The sequence below is a fragment of the Leptonychotes weddellii genome, chromosome 1, assembly GCF_054177405.1.
Source record: "Leptonychotes weddellii isolate Sample4059 chromosome 1, ASM5417740v2, whole genome shotgun sequence".
Classification (NCBI taxonomy): domain Eukaryota; kingdom Metazoa; phylum Chordata; class Mammalia; order Carnivora; family Phocidae; genus Leptonychotes; species Leptonychotes weddellii.
In genome coordinates, this window is record NC_138369.1 from 117,654,624 (window position 1) to 117,670,993 (window position 16,370).

The 16,370-nt window shown below is 42.4% G+C and overlaps 1 protein-coding gene and 2 long non-coding RNA genes across 5 annotated transcripts in view; 2 read left to right on the plus strand and 1 right to left on the minus strand.

The window, feature by feature from the left end:
* Window positions 1–948, minus strand: part of DCUN1D1 (defective in cullin neddylation 1 domain containing 1) — a 32,345-nt gene extending 31,397 nt beyond the window's left edge. The window contains exon 1 of one of the 2 annotated variants that reach the window (XM_081830217.1): window positions 834–948. Coding sequence is in view for 1 of the 2 variants with exons in the window: in XM_081830209.1 (XP_081686335.1) it covers window positions 494–496 (3 nt within the window). In the remaining variant the exon portion in view is untranslated. Of the gene's footprint in view, window positions 1–493; window positions 703–833 lie in introns of those variants that run through there. The other variant, XM_081830209.1, reaches the window with a different exon arrangement.
* LOC115944840 (uncharacterized) overlaps window positions 1–16,370 on the plus strand; it is a 325,497-nt gene that overhangs the window by 246,931 nt on the left and 62,196 nt on the right. The window lies entirely within an intron of this gene.
* Window positions 83–16,230, plus strand: LOC145723389 (uncharacterized). Of its 2 annotated transcripts, none has more exons than XR_014148355.1 (3): window positions 83–139; window positions 3,391–3,532; window positions 16,156–16,230. It is a non-coding gene; the product is annotated as an uncharacterized LOC145723389 (long non-coding RNA). The 2 variants fall into 2 exon arrangements; XR_014148354.1 differs by having other exon boundaries at window positions 16,152–16,223.

Here is a 16,370-nt window from a genome sequence, read left to right on the forward strand (position 1 = left end):
GCCGTGAAAGTCTTTCCTTCTCGCCGGCGGGGCGGAGGGGGAAGCCCCGGCTCCGGGGCGGGGGGAGGCTCCTCACCCGGAACCCCGGAGCCCGGTCCCCGGCCAGACACAATGGAGCCGGCGAGGGGGCCCGGCCAGGGTAGGGCCGTTGCCCCATCCCCTCCCCCCGCCCCAACGCCTCCCCCACCCGCGCCGGGCCCGGCGAGGGGCACCGGGGGCCGCGCCCCGCGCCCCAAACTCCCCGGGGCTCCCGACTAGGCCCAGCTCCGCTCCGCCTCCTCGGCTCTCGCGTAGCGGCGGCGCCCGGGCGGGAAGGGGTGAAGGAGGAAGGGAGAGGAGGGGAGGAGAGCCCCGCCGGGGAGGGGACCGAGGCCGTGGGCCCAGGCTCGGGGCGGCGGGGTCGCCACGGGGCGGAGGGCGGCGGGGCGGGGGTGCGCAGTTGCGCCGGCCCCCAGCCGGCGGGGCGGGCGGGCGGCCGGCCGCAGTGCCTCACCATGTTGGTGTCCTCCAGGCCTCTCCCCTCCTCCTCCGGCTCCGCAGCGAATGGACGGCGGCGGCGGCGGCGGCTCCTCTCACGGGCTTGCCGGGCTCCCGCTCATGCGCAGTGCGGGCGGCCCCGGCGCGGCCCGAGGAGGCAGCCCCGGGCCTCGGGGAGGCGGAGGGACTGGGGCGGGCGTCCGGCACCCGCGCGGGGCTTCCCCTGGGCGCGGGGTCCCCCAGGGCGGGGGGCGCGGGCGGGGGAGGAGGGTGGGCGACGCACGCCCTCCGCGTGCCGACATCCTCCCGCCGCGCCTGGCGGTCTCCGGCGGGGTGGGGGGCCGGGGGACACCCACCTCCGCTTCCTACGCGCTCCTTCCGCCGTTGGACGGTGCCGGCAGTGTCTACACCGTTTCGAGGAGGGGACGAGCGGTGGCCAATAACTTGAGCAGCCGAGGGAGACTGTAAGGGATAGGGCTGAGGCGCTAGATCCATCCCAAACCACCCCTCCCCATCAATACCCCCCCCAAAAAAAAAAAAGGTGAAAACACCTCCACCCTGTATTTCCTTTTTTGCCCCCCTCTCCCCCCCCCCCCGTTACAATATCCGGACTGCATCAGGTCCCCTGTGTGGACATCCCAGAGGAGACCTTAGTCTAGCCACGTGGGAGCCGTAACGTCCTTTAGCATGGCACAGATTCTTCCCCAACCTAAGTGTCCGCTGGGAGACCAGTGTGGTGGCCTTGGAGTTCTTGGCCAGGAGTCCTGAGGAGTCCAGGTCCAGCGCATCCAACGAGTGGCAAAAGTTGCAGTATCAACACCTACTGCTTGCTCTAAATATCCCCTCAGTTCGACCTTACTAGGATAAGTTTTGGGAAGGAACTGTGGAAGTCTTGTTTTTGTTGTTGTTGTTGTTTTCTGATGGTTGACGTCGTGCCAGGTGCACTGTAGAGGCTTGACCTATTCTTGGTTCTAAGTCCGGTGAGGCTGAGGATACCAGGATTCTGAGCTAGGGTTCAACTGGACAGGAATGTGCTTACAGGGAGTTCAAAACACTGTTTGGAGTGTGGTCCCTGCCCTTAAGAAATTGACTATCCGGTTGGAGAGATGAGACACATACACGAAGGAAATAAGAAAACAGGTAATGAAGCAAACCTAATCAGACAAATCACATCTAAGACAGAGCCAAGAGTCTGGATGTGTTCCAGAACAGAACCAACTTGAATCAACCTGTTACCACCATCCTCACCAACACCCATTTTCCCTCCAACACCGGCACAAGTTACCAGATCAACTCTATAACTTCAGGGCTTTGAAGTTCTTATCAATGCCAGAGAACTTCTTTGGCAATGCCCCAGGGCCACTTAACACTTTCTGGAGCCAGCCATTTATCAGGAACTCCCAGACCTCTACTAAGACAAAATCTCTGGCCACCACAGCCCCTTGCTAGGTTCTGGGTAAATAGCTCCGTGAGGACAGGCCAGATCTGCTTCATGTAGCCGGCCTGAAGCTGGCCCACAACCCTGGATGTTCTCCAGGAATTCCCCTAGATTTGACCTGAAATATTAACTAACATCTAGGGTCGTGATGAAAAGGATTCACTGTATCTCTTTCTCCACTCTGTTATACTTAACTGAGGTAATAGCTCATGGGTTTTCTTAAGCTCTTTTTCTAATTGCCAAATCCGAAGTACAATTCTCAGTTCTCATTCTACCTGACCTCTCTCCTACATTTGAACACTTCCTCCTTGAATTTCCTCTCCATCATTTTCCACGATTCCACTTTCTTCTACATTTTCCTCCTCCTTCTATGAATACTCTCCTTTGCTGACTCAGCTTTCTTTGGCTCTGAAATGTTCCCAAACCATCCCTGAATCTCTTCCGGTATACAACCTTTATCATGCTCTCACTCACATTCCCACAATGTCAGCTGCTACCTCGATCTTGAGGAGTACTGAATCTTGACTTCCAGCTCCCGAGTGGCAGGCCTAAACACTAATTTTGGTCACATCACAGGCCCATCGATTTTGACAAATCCCAAACCTGATCCCCAAGCCTGCTTTTCCTCCAGTCTTTTTACCAAATCACCCAAACTAGAAGTTCAAGAGTCATCCACAACTCCTTCTACCTCAACCCCTTAATCTAATCGGTCACCAAGTCTTATCAATTTTAACTTTGAATCTCCACCCTACCCTCCATCCCCCAGCCGAGCCTTGATCATCTCTCTTCTCATCAGTAAACTCTTAACTAATCGGGCCTCTACTCATTCCGCATTGCTCCAGAGTTATCTTTCTACAACACAAACCCGAATTTGTTCCTTAAAATTCTCTACAGGCCCCATAAAACATGAGCCTCATGGGTGTGGCATATGAGGCTCTCTTGCCATAATCTGTCCACCAACCTTGTCATTCCCCACCACCTTCCACACAAATACACCTCAAATTTCAGTTTTGACAAGCCAAGCCTGCCATGATCCTTTGTGTCTCCTTGCTTTCTCTCATTCTGCTATCCCTGGCATGGGAACTAATACTGATTGAGGGCTTTCCATGTGCCATGCACTGTTCTGAGCCCATGGCACACATTAACTCACATAATCCTCACTTCAGCCCTAGGAACTGTGCCCAGTGATTATACCCATTCTACAGAGGAGGAAACTGAAGCACAGAAAGGTTAAATAACATGCCTAAGCTTCCTTGGTTGGTAGGCAGTAGAGCTGGGATTTAAACCATAGAGTCTGGCTACAGACGATTCTTTTAACCACCACACTGTATTTCCTACCAAGACCTCATACTCAATTCAAAGACCATCTTCTCTGTGATTATCTCCTGACCTCGTTCATTCCTGGATTCCAGCAGTTAGGCGTTGTTTTTCTTTCTGCACTTGTGACACCTTGTATATGCTTCTATTACACATAGGACATCGTGACATCATAGGATAGTCATTTGCCTGCATGACCACCTCCCCTGCCAGACTGTGTACTCCTCCAGGTCAGAGATCCAGCTGCACACATCTTGGAGTTTTCAGTGTCAAAGCAAGTATCTAACATATATGACACAGGTATGTGCCACGTGATAATAGTTGGATAAATTAAAAGAAAGAAGATATCTGACGTCTGTCGAATTGCTGTAAGACTATGCCTGTGTTGTTTGTTATTGTAATGGAATGTCTGTCCTCTTTGGCAGCTGTATGTTATACCATATGGTCAGATGGTAAATGTAGTAACGACTGTACCCATTACTGCACTTACAAGCTACAGAACTGAATGTGAAATGGAGAGTTATTACTCAGTCATCATTATTGAGAGAAACATATTTGTTAAAGTTGTCCTGATCATTTTTGATGGAAAAGTCCTGAAGATAAAGCATAAATTACAATATTTGATCAACTAAGGAAAATTCATTAACATGTTCATGTTACTTTTTTGTCATGAGGTTTCAGGTATTTAAGTTAAGACTTTGGGGTTTTTTTAAGAGCAGAATTTGTAAAGATTATTTCCTAAGTGACAATCTCAATACAAAATAAGAAATAAGATGGAACCATCCAGCTGAAATCCACTAATTCCCTCCGTGTGTGTGTGAATATACACACACACATCTCTATATATAACACATATATGTGTGTATATATCTATATATATACACACAGAGAATGTACATGGATACATATATATTCACTGTATATCTATAGCTACATAGACAAATTAATATAGATTATTTATAGTGTAACTGTTCAAGGTAAAACATGTAACTATTTGAAAATGAATGTTGCCTCAGATGCTTAAAAATTCACGTTAAGATAAATATAATCGCTGATAAAATTGTTACAGTTCTGTTTAAAGAAACATGTGAAACCAAGGATTCCATACTTTTAAAATCTGTCGTTTAGCAAAGAGAAAGAGCAAAAGTAATCTGAAGAGACAGATTGCTAACATTTCTGGTAGTTCATCTAGCTAAAATTAAGCCTGCAGGGCAGCCATGTATACATAGTTACAGTTCAAAGGCACTAGTCTGGGATGCACAGCCACCACCCTCCCACGCTTCACTTGGGTGGACTCAATTTTGCCCAACATTTACATAAATGTGCTTGTTGAATTCAAGCCCGCCTATTTATAAATACATAGGAGTAAATGAGACTGACCAACGCAACCTATTTTAGTCTGAGTAAAACGTGGCATTTCCGTCTTATCGATCCAGAATGATAATATTTTAAAAGGTGACGGAACTAGGCCTCCAGGGCAGGGATGGGAAATAGTGGGGTTGCAGGGAATCTAACGTGAGAGCCATAGCCCCAGACTCATGCCTAACTCACCGGGGGAGGGGAGGAAATGGAAGCCTTTTGGCTCTCCTTTCCTTAGTAAGCATGATCAGTGCCGCCGAAGAAATGAATGGCTGCCTGGGACTCTTTCCCCCACATTCTGAACTATTTGAATATGAATCCTTAATCAGGACAAAAGGATAAACCTTATCCTTAAGGACTGTCCTTAGAAAAATGAGCACCATTGTCCTCTTCGCACAAAAGAGCCAACCAAAGGGGCACCTCTAAACAGAAAAAGGGAGTATTCACCAGAGCCAGTCTGTCACCTCAAGGTACATGTGGATCTGTTGATTTTAGCTGCTCCACACTCATGGTAGAGGCATGGACTTGCAGTAACAGCTGAGACTGGAGGGCCAGCAGTGGGAAACCTTCTGAGACCATCACCGATGATGTCACAATGTACAATGTCCTAAGGTGTCCATCGTGGACCTCCCCGCCCAGCCCAGCTTGGTCCCTCCCACATGAGACTGCAGCCTGGTCTACGTGTCCGTCTTAGATGGCTCTGGTCAGTTGCAGAGAGTAATCATAAAGGCTGAGATAGTTCGACAGGTAGTACAGTTGATAGTCCTCTAGAATCCAGAGCGTTCGTCCCTGGATACTTTGGATATCTTTACCAAGGCATTTACCACTGATGATGACAGAAGAAATGCTAGTATTGAATCAACACCTTGCTTTCCTGTCTTTATTCAGTGGATAGTGCAGAGGGCGTGCAAATTTCTCTGGGACTGTGTATTCTCAATTACAAAATGAGAAGATTGGGTTGAACTGTAGTTAAGTTTTGATCAAACCCTGAGTTTGTTTGATTCCTTCCGGGTAGACAATTATGAGCTGTCCTCAAAGACCAGGAAAGTGTAGCTTGTCTCATTCATTTACTCATTCATTCATTTCTAAGTGTATGAAGTACCTAAACTAGCACGTATGGCAAATATAATGCATGCTACAAATGTGAGGCACATATGAAATTTTAAATTTTCTAGCAGTGACATTTAAAACAGTGAAAAGAAACAGGCTTCCCCTGTTTTGTTTTTAATATTTAACCTAAGATATCCAAAATATCAGCATAGCCACATGTACTCAATCTAAGATATTGAGATAGCTTACATTCTTTCAGAGCAAGTCTTTAAAATCTGATCTGTATTTTATACTTAAAGTACATCTTAATTTGGACTAGTCACATTTCAAGTGTTCAGTTGCCACCTATGGTAATGGCTACTACATTGGCCAGCACAGGAGGTCCAGACAGTGTCTGGCCTGGAAACAGAAGGTCAACAAGTGGGAGAAATAAGTACTCTTACTTCCAGGAAATAAATGAAAACCAATAAATTGGTTATATCTATATATAACCAACAGTAGTACAAAAATATTTAGCATTGGGGAAGCTAATGTAGTTCAACTAGAAAAAAATTTGGCAAGAAGGTAATGTGAATTCTTTAAATATACATAAAAATAATATATATAAGTAATCAATGAATTATTAATAACAAGTATATATGTTTATATGTATGAAGTAAATGTTTTCGGTATAGATGGCAAACTAGGAAAATCACCCATATAAATTTATAAATATCTACCACACACCAATAATTGGCCTGGCCCTGACCATGTCATCCTGTTAAATGGGATTTGTGTATAAGTATTTTTCAATCAAAATAAGACATATGAAACCCTGAAACATCTCACAGCCGCCTTAGGGTTTTGAGGGGTTTTTTCAGGGCTATACAGTAATACAGTACCCAGTAAATAAGTAAGTGCCATTTTCTCCACTTCCATTAAGGTAGGTCACCCTTTTCAAAGATCTTATTTGAGATGGGTGGAGAGAGAAGAGTTGGTGAAAGGGAAGATTTCGGTGCAAATATTGTAAAATTTAAAATGAATTAATATCGGGGTCAGATTAGCTTACAGCCCTATGAAAGAGAAAAAAACGATGCAAATCGCAAAGAAGCTCCTATTGTGAGATTATCATTTTGAAAACAAATCTGCAGAAAGAGGAAGTCAATGAAGGCATCTACCAGTGAAGCCCAAATGGGTTCATGTGTTGTGAGGACCCTTCAGGACACGTGGGAAAGGAGACGATTGGGCAGAGTTCTTCAGAGAGAAAATGTGTGACGTGGCCCCTCTCAGCCGACCGGAAGGAAAATGTTGTGGTTGCATACCACCACTTTGAAACACAGCAACGAATTTTAGAGAATTTGAAGAGGTCCCCTGATTTTGTTGACAGCCTGACCTGAAAGAGGGGGGGAGGGGGAGGGGGTAAAGCGGGGAGGGAACATGGTGGCCCAGGGTCAGGCTTGGTGGGCGAGCGTTGGTGACCGCACAGTTGGCAGATCAGGTCTGGCTGGGAGGAACAGCCAGTGGGAGGGGGCAGGAGAGAGGAAGGGATTATTTTCACTTGTGATTGATAGGATCCAGCCCCGCCGAGTAACAACAGAGCTGTGGAATGTGTGAGAAAACGCCTCACTCAGGCTGGGCGCATAGGACAGGGCCATACACCTTGGGTGAAGCCTCTGGCTCAGAGCCCAGATTCTTAGTCCACCAACCCAGAGCCAGGTGTTTGTTTGGTTGATGTTTCGGCTGAAGAGTCTTAAGATTTGATTCTAATCCTTCAGATGGATGATTTCTCAAAAGAAGTAATGAATAGTGTTAAGTCCCTCATGAAGTCACTGTAGGTAGAATTTTTTTCCTACAATGTTATCTTTACATGATTGAAGATTCAGATCCCTTGTTATTATTTTTACATGTGCATTACCTTTATATACCTTACAAACTGAGGAGCAGGATCAGCTTTGAAACGTCAGAAACTGGCCTATGGGTTCCATGAAAGAGCCATAGACTAAGACAACTGTGTTCTAATTTGACTATCTCCAGATGAGTGGGCAAACCACACCTGTCTTCTTAGAGCTTCAACTCCACTGACTGGCAAGTCTGGATTAGATAAATTCCTGATTTCCTTCATATCTGAGCTTTCCTCAAAAGCCTAGGAGGTAAAATTGTTCTCACTCGGTCATTATTTCAACATTCGTTGAACACCTGCACGTCAGCCATAGTATGAAGTACTAGAAATACAAAGAAAGAACCAGACAGTCCTGGCATCCCTGCCTACCCACCCAGGAACTCAGGATCAGTTGATGTGGGAACTCGGGGGGGTGGGAAAAGGGTCTCTGAGACAGCTGTACAGGTAGAGCATCTGAGAAGCCCAGCAGGACTGTGGGGTGGGGGGCTGTGTACAGCAGCAGAGAGTGGGCTTCAAGTTACCTAGATCTGTGCTGGAACCAGACTCTACCATTTTATTATAAAGGTGATGTTGGCTGGGAGCCTGGGTGGCTCAGTCGGTTAAGCGGCTGCCTTCCGCTCAGGTCATGATCCCAGGGTCCTGGGATCGAGCCCCGCATCGGGCTCCCTAAGGGGAGCCTGCTTCTCCCTCTCCCTGCTTGTGATCTCTGTTGCTATCTGTCTCTCTTTCTCAAATGAATAAATAAGCTCTTAAAATAAAAAAAGGTGATGTTGGCATATTTCTTAATATGAGCCCCAGTTTCTTCATCTATAAAATACCTACACCTCAGAGTATTATGTGAAGAGTAAATGAGACAGCATATGTAATGCTGTGGCAAGCACTTGCTCATTCTAGAAGAGGTAACATATGAGTGGCCTTCTAAAGAATGAATACCAGTGAGTCTCAGTCTGAGGTGACTTGGTTTGTTTTCAGAAGAAAAAAGTCATTTAAAGTGATGTTTGGAAAAAAAGCAGTTCTTTCCTGTTACATTTGGATGTCTCTTTAATCAAAAGGCACCCTCATGTAGAGTATTGTGATTGTTCTTTATGTTTCATACACTGAAAAGTAACCCAAATCAACCATGACCATAACAAATATTAAGATTACATGATGAGGGAAACACACTGGCTAAGATAGTCAATTCCTTCCAAACACTAGATCAACACACAGATTCTTCTGATACTTGATACGGCTTTGGCATCAAGAAACACTTTGGGGGCACCTGGGTGGCTCAGTCAGTTAAACATCTGACTTCAGCTCAGGTCATTATCTCAGGGTCCCGGGATAGGGCCCTGTGTTGGGCTCCCCACTCAGCAGAGAGTCTGCTTGTCTTTGTCCTCCCTCTGCCTCTGCCCCTCCCCCTGCTGCACTCTGTCTCTCTCTCAAATAAATAAATAAAATCTTAAAAAAAAAAAATAGAAACACTTTGATCAGTAGAGCGAGCTTGACTGGTTATATATGTAATTATCACATTTCTTCCCCAAATCTCAGGGGGCTATGATAAGAAGTTACAACAATGGTCCATGACTACTCAGGAGACGTTTTTTTATCCCTCTACTCTACAGTAGAGAAAAAGAAGGTGGCAACTTTCTCTTCTGTGATCAGTTGGGAAGTTTGACTTTGAGGTACTTAGGTCTCTGGCATGCCATCTGTCTCTGCCCCTGTCTGCAATCAACAGACAAATATTGTGAATAGAGGACGCTGCATGGGTTCTCAGATGAAACATCTATTAAATTTTGGTGGTCAAACCAGTAGATAAGATCTAGTTTCTGTTTTAAAAATAACTTATGAAACTTGTTCCTCAAAATGAAAAAGAAACAAATAAATGCAAAAAGTACAATAATGCAAATTCTATTTACCTGTCTATAGAAGCAAGGCAAATGTCAATTCCATGAGGCCAGTATTTTCCTGATGCGAAACCAAAACCTGATATCAAAGAAAATAAAACTACAGACTAATACATAAATATTAGCAAACTAAATCCAATAATGTATGAAAGGATTATATACCATGACCATGTACCCAGGAATGCAAAGTTGGTTTAATAGTTGAAAATCAGTTAATGTAACATACCACATTAATAAGATTAAGACAAAAACAATGCAATCAGGGACACCTGGGTGGCTCAGTTGGTTAAGCATCTGCCTTCAGCTTAGGTCATGATCCCAGGGTCCTGGGATCAAGCCCCGCATCAGGTTCCTTGCTCAGTGGGGAGCCTGCTTCTCCCTCTGCCTGCTCTGCCTGCTTGTGCTCTTTCTCTCTCTGACAGATAAATAAAAACCTTTAAAAAGAAGAAAAGAAAAGTGATGGAGGAAAAAAAAGGCCTTTTTAAAAAAACAATACAATCATCTCAATAGATGCAGAAAAAGCACTTAACAAAACCTAACATACATTCATGGTAAAAATTCTCAACAAACTAGGAATATAAGGGAAGTTCCTTACCTGATAATAGGGCATCTACAAAAAAACCCGAAACAAACAAAACAAACCTAGTGTTATTATCATACTTAATTGTGAAAGACTGAATGCTTCTCCCTATAATGGGAACAAGGCAAAGATATTTGCTCTTTCCAACTCTAATCAACCTTGAACAGAGGTTCTAGCCTATTAAGAAAAAAATTTTAAGGTTTCCAGATTAGAAAAAAGAAGGAAAACTGTCTTTATTCTCAGATGATATTGTCCTATACATAGAAAACTCTAAGGAGTCCCCCACCCCCTGCCCAAAGCTGCTCGAACAAAAAAATGAGTTCAGCAAGGCCATTGGATACAAGATCAATATTTTAAAAATGAAATGTGTTTCTATATACTATCAACAAACAATCTTAATCTAAAATTAAGAAAATTTCACTCACAATAGGATCAAAAAATAATACTTGGGGATAAATTTAACAAAAGTGAAAGATTTGTACACTGAAAATTATAAAACATTGCTGAGAGAAATTAAAGAAGATCTAAATAAGTGGAGAAATATCCCATGTTCATGGATTCAAAGACTCAATATTGGTAGCATGGCAAATCTCCCCCAAATTGTTACAGAGATTCAGTGCAATCCCTATCAAAATCCCAGTAGGCTTTGTAGAAGTTGATGAGCTGATCCCAAAATTTATATGGAAATTCAACATCATTGGTCATTGGGGAACTGCAAATTAAAACCACAGGCTAACACTACACATCCATAAGAGTGGCTATAATTAAAAAGATGGACCTTCCCAAGCTTGGGTGAACATGTAGAGAAACCTGATCCTCATGCACTGCTGATGGAAATGTAAAATGGAAACCCAGAAAATAGTTCGGCAGTTTCTTACAACTTAAAGTTACCATTTGACCCAGCCATTGCACTATTAGATGTGTATCCAGAAGACATGTAGAAGAATGTTTATAGCAGCATTGTATATAATAGACAAAAACTGGGAAATATTCAAATGTTTATCAGTTGGTGAATGGATAAAGAAAATGTGGTATATCCATATAACAGAATACTATTCACTAATAAAAAGGTGATTCTGTTTGGCGCCTGTTTCTTCCTGTTTTCTTACAAATTGGAGTCTCCCTAGGTTAAAAGTAAGCTAAGAGAATGATGTACTGGCTTCCAGCGGGATCCTTAATGTGGAAAATTCCCCAAACACAAAAAGGATTTTCAATTGCTATTGTTGGGTGTCATAAAACATGACAAATATCCACTGATCTCCTCTCTTTAGGACCACAAACTTCTAGGGTCACAAACTTGGGACTTTGACCCAGGGCACTGAAATTTTTAATGCTGAATAAAATGGATGGGACAAGTGTACCAATGTCAAGAGCAGGCAACGCTTTGTATGTAGATCTGCTCTCTTCCCCAAACACACAAAAGCAAGCTTCGTGCACTGGCCACAGCAGTGAAATTTCTAGGCATGGCTCTGCCACTTTCCTTTCTACTCCAACCTCCTGAATCCCCTTGCTACCACTTACCAGCATTCTGAGCTCATGAGTTAGGCCCTCCAATCTGTCCTGCTCACCACTTCATTGTCCTTAAGGTCAGCTTCATTGTTGTTCCTCTGGCTCAAAAAATTCCAGTGGCCACTTATGTTGATATCACCTTAACTCTTTAGCTTAATTTTCAGAAGCTCCAAACCCTGGATACAAGCTGTGATGGCATGGAATGCATCTGATCTACATTTCCCAGAATTTCCTTTCTTGGGAAGATTCTTGGAGATTTGGAGGGCAGAAGGGAAGCAGCCATTTTGTGGCTCACACACAGTTTGGCTAACGTGCTGATTCACCTCATTGGCGTGAAGCAGCAACTAAGCCTGCAGTTTCTCTTCTTTCCCCTGGATTCTCCCTTCAGCTTCTCCAACTCCTGAGCCAGGTGTTTGTGTTTGGTTCTGTGACCTAGGGTCCTCACTTCTGCAGAATAGCCTTGATACCAAGGTCAGAGGTCACAGGAACTGACACAGCTTTCAGTCCCTCCTCACGGAATCCCATCTCATGCTTGTGGCTTCCAGCCCTCTCTTGATCTCCCCTACTTCACATCCATCATCCCTTCCTGACTGCCTGTATGGTGGCTTTCAGGTTCCAACATTAGACATGGAGACAATGGCTCAGAGAAACTGCTTAACCAGCTCACACAATTGTGTAAGACCAATTCCCTGGAACCGTAGATAGACAGACAAGACAGATGATCTGGTGTTTCTGCTTCTCCGTTAGGAACACCCTTGGCCCCATCTCCCTATCTTTACCTTCCACAGGCTTCCTCTTCTTTCAACATCCAGTTCCTCCATCATGCTCCTCAGCCCCTACAGCTAGAAGTGACAACCCCCTACAAATACACATACACACACACACACACACACACACACACACACACACCTGTTCAACCCAAGCAGGCTGTTTGAAATCCCTAGAGCACTTGGCTCATTTTGCCTCTCATCTTAGGTATTTCTGCCCACGTCATTTTTCCTCTACTGATGACTAGACTGTATGTCCTCCAAGTCAGGGACCATGTGTCATACATTTTTAGGTCTCCTAAAGTATTGTCTACTGGCCTAGCACTCCCCCAATGAACTGAACTGAACCGAACCGGGCTGAACACTCAAGGGGCAGAAGAGACAGTTGGTAGGGAGACAAAGGGCTTCCAAATAGACCACTTGTTTTACCACCTGCCTGCCTGGTGAGCCCATGTCCACGTGTCATCCTCAGGATGCCTCTCCTCTCCAGCAATAGCCAGGGACATCGGTTTTACAGCAAGAAAACACAGAAGGAAAAAAATGTAAGAAAGCATATACCCAAAAGATTATTTACCAGTTCACGCAATTTTATGTGTAATAATGCCTATGAATGAGAAGGGGGAAAAGTCATCTTTAAAAAAAAACTATTATTTTTTTGCTACCAAGGCTCTTTTATAGGAGCTCTGAATGATATAATTTAATGAGTAGAGCTATTACCCCAACTACAGTTTGCAAAGGTAGTAATATAGAATCGCAGACCATTTTCACTATGTAAAAAAGTAACAGAAATGGCTTGGATAAAGAAAAAAATAAAAGCTTTCACCTGCTAACAAACTGAAATTCTTTCCTTTTAGCTGGGGCTATATTAGTTCAGGGTGGTAATACATATTATTCCAAGCTCATTATGAACCGTATGTGTTCTTTGATTACTTTAAAAAAATGGAAAAGTTACTTGATAACTTGTTAATAAATACCTGTCATTTGTTAGGGAAAAAAATTGTTTTCATGCCAAAAGTTCCTGTTGATAGAATAATTAAGGAGAATCTAAAAGGTAAAGAGGTTGGGAACCATTAAACTGGATATTTAAATTAGAATAGATGTTAGAAACCAAGCCTTCAAAATATTAAAAATTTACTCCCTTCTCACAATGGGATCATCCTGTCTACTATGAATCTAAAATCAAAAAATGGTGGCATCAGATTTTCTATTTAATAACAGTGACTTGGGTAATTACCATGATATAATTCAATGAATTAAGAGGGAACAATTTCAACACAGGGAATACAACAAAAGAAATGGTTCCCGAGAGTATCCCAGGTTTATACTATCACTTTCAATTTTAATTCAAAACAATTCAAATCAAAAGAAAAATGAATCTCTTTTACCTTACTTGAAAAACTGCAGAAAATTAAGCTTTTATTTTGTAATTTTCCATTTGCTTTACTGGAAGATTTTTTATTTGGCTTTTTTTGTGTGTTAGTTATATACTCTATTGATTAATTCAACCCAATGCCAAGGAAGCAGGAATTGAGATGCTGGCAGATGTTGCTGCTTCTAACAGAATATATAAGAGAAGAGCCAACCGGTTTCCACATTGTGGTTTCAATTAGAGCTTAGAATGAATAAACTCATCTAAGAGAATTCAGGATTCCACCGGCCCTGAGGAAATCCGTAAGATGAATCATTTCTGTTTTATTCCCAAATAAACATAGATTTTAAAGTTCAAGCAGGGGTCAAAGTAAGCACAATTTCTCACTAACCAAGTTTCTTTGTCAACATCTCCCTTCCAGGTAGGGGTCTCTGAGTAATGCAGGGCAGACACTGTGAGCTGACCGGGCCGACCGGAAGAGTCGGGGAGAGGCCCGGGAAGAAAGGCCAGGGGGGCTGGCTGGGTAGGATATGAAGGTTGAGAGAGTATAATGTGCTGTGTGGTAGATCATTGAGGCTCCAGTCATATTTAGTGCTTTGATTTCACAGTCCAGGGAAAGCTAAATATGGTGTAATGATTTATAAAAGTTTTCAAAAATATACAAAAGTAGACCAAATCGCCCAAATGTACCCATCCCCCAACTCCTACGATTATCAACTCAAGGCCAGCCTTGAGTTGATACCCCATCCATTCCCATGGCCTGCATAATTTTGATGCAAATCTCATATATAATACATTTTATTCATATGTATTTCCATATCTCTAAAAGAAGGGGATTTTAGAAAAAAAAAAGATACAATACCATTAGCTCACTTAAAAAGTAACTGTAATTCCTTAAGATCTTCAAGTGTCCAGTTTGTGTTCACATTTCCCACGAGTATCATATATATTTTTTAAGAACATAAACTTTACTTAGAAGGTTAATGGACTCAGGTTTATGTTCCTGATTTCCTAATAAAATATAAACTGCTTGAGCAGAAGGACTGTTTTGTTTATGCCTGCCTTTGAGGGTTTTGCCCAGACTTCACAGAAAAGGTAATTAAGTAAATGTATAATAAAAGCTTTTTATGACTCTTCACGCAATTACATTCACAAATCAGAAAAAAAAAATCACCACTACTTGTCCAGATTTTTGATACAGAAAATAGAAACAATATAGATGCTCAATTTCTTCAATTAAATTGGAATGAAATGTCATCTAGAGGATGATTAGGCAATTGCAAATCTGCAACATTTGGCTACTAAAAATCTCTCTTGATAGCGATCATAATTTCTGACAACCTGAGAAATGGATTCTCCAGAGAGTGACCCACTCTGTCAGTTTGGACAGAATATCCACGGCGACCAGCGAAATGTAGAAGAACGTCCCTGATAGGAGAAAAATGTGTTCTATGAATTTTAAGGCAAAAAAATTGAAGTTCTGTCTTGGATTCAGTCAAGGTGAACAATTTTGAATATCTCTGCGTCGGGATGTTCCCTTTTGTACCATCTCCCCACCTGTTTCCTTCTCTCACTTCCACTCCAATTCTGGTTCTTTTTTAGAGTGCACAAATGAAATACATGGGTTTATAGGGAAAAGAAAATTGAGGGAAATGTATCCTCAGGCATATGACAATATGAAAAAAGAAAGCTATGTACATCAAAATGTTAAGTGCTGCATTATTTTATAATAGCAAAAATTTAAAAAATCTGAATGTCTAAAATTAGAAGCATAGTTATATAAATTATATTCTAAGGAATAATTGTGCAGTTTTTAAAATTAGAATTATGAAGAGCATGTACCAACATAGAAAATGCTTATGATGTATTAGGTACAATCAGGATTGAAATTTTATGGACACTATGAATTTTTTTAAATATTTATTTATTTATTTATTTGAGAGAGAGCTGGATCAGGGGGGCGGGGGCGGGGAATAAAGGGAGAGAATCTTAAGCAGACTCTGCACCAAGCACGGAGTCCAATGCAGGGCTCGGATCTCACAACCCTGAGATCATGACCTGAGCCAAAATCAAAAGTCAGACACTTAACCGACTGAACCACCCCAGGCGCCCCTGGACACTATGATTTTAACTATGTAAAAAGTGTACCTATAAATAAAAGACTGAAGGAAATAAAATAATAATAGTGGTTATGCTAGTGTGTGGAATTACACGATTTTAAAAATATTATTCATCTGGCCTTTAGAATATGTTAAATAAATACCAATTTCTTTTGTTTTTGTGTTCTCTCTACCTGACTGTAGATTAAAATTTTTTAAAGCTAAAAATAATAGAACTTTGGTTAATGGTATTAAATTTAAATCTTTACTTTTTAAAGCCTGTATCCAGCTTATATATAAAACCATATTTATATTTTTATATTTTTAGCTTTATATATAAAACAATAGTAAAAAAATAAGATTAACTTTTTAAAATGATAAACTAAAATAAAATTATTTTCTTTCTTCTTTTTTCTTTAAGTAAGATCTACACCCAACGTGGGGCTTGAACCTACCACCCCAAGATCGAGTCACATGCTCTACCAACTGATCCATCCAGGTACCCCTATTTTATTTCTTTCATTAAATTTTATTTAGGGGCGCCTGGGTGGCTTGGTCACTTAAGCATCCAACTCTTGATTTCGGTTCAAGTCATGATTTCAGGGTCATGAGGTTGAGTCCCTGGGCGTGGAGTGTGCTC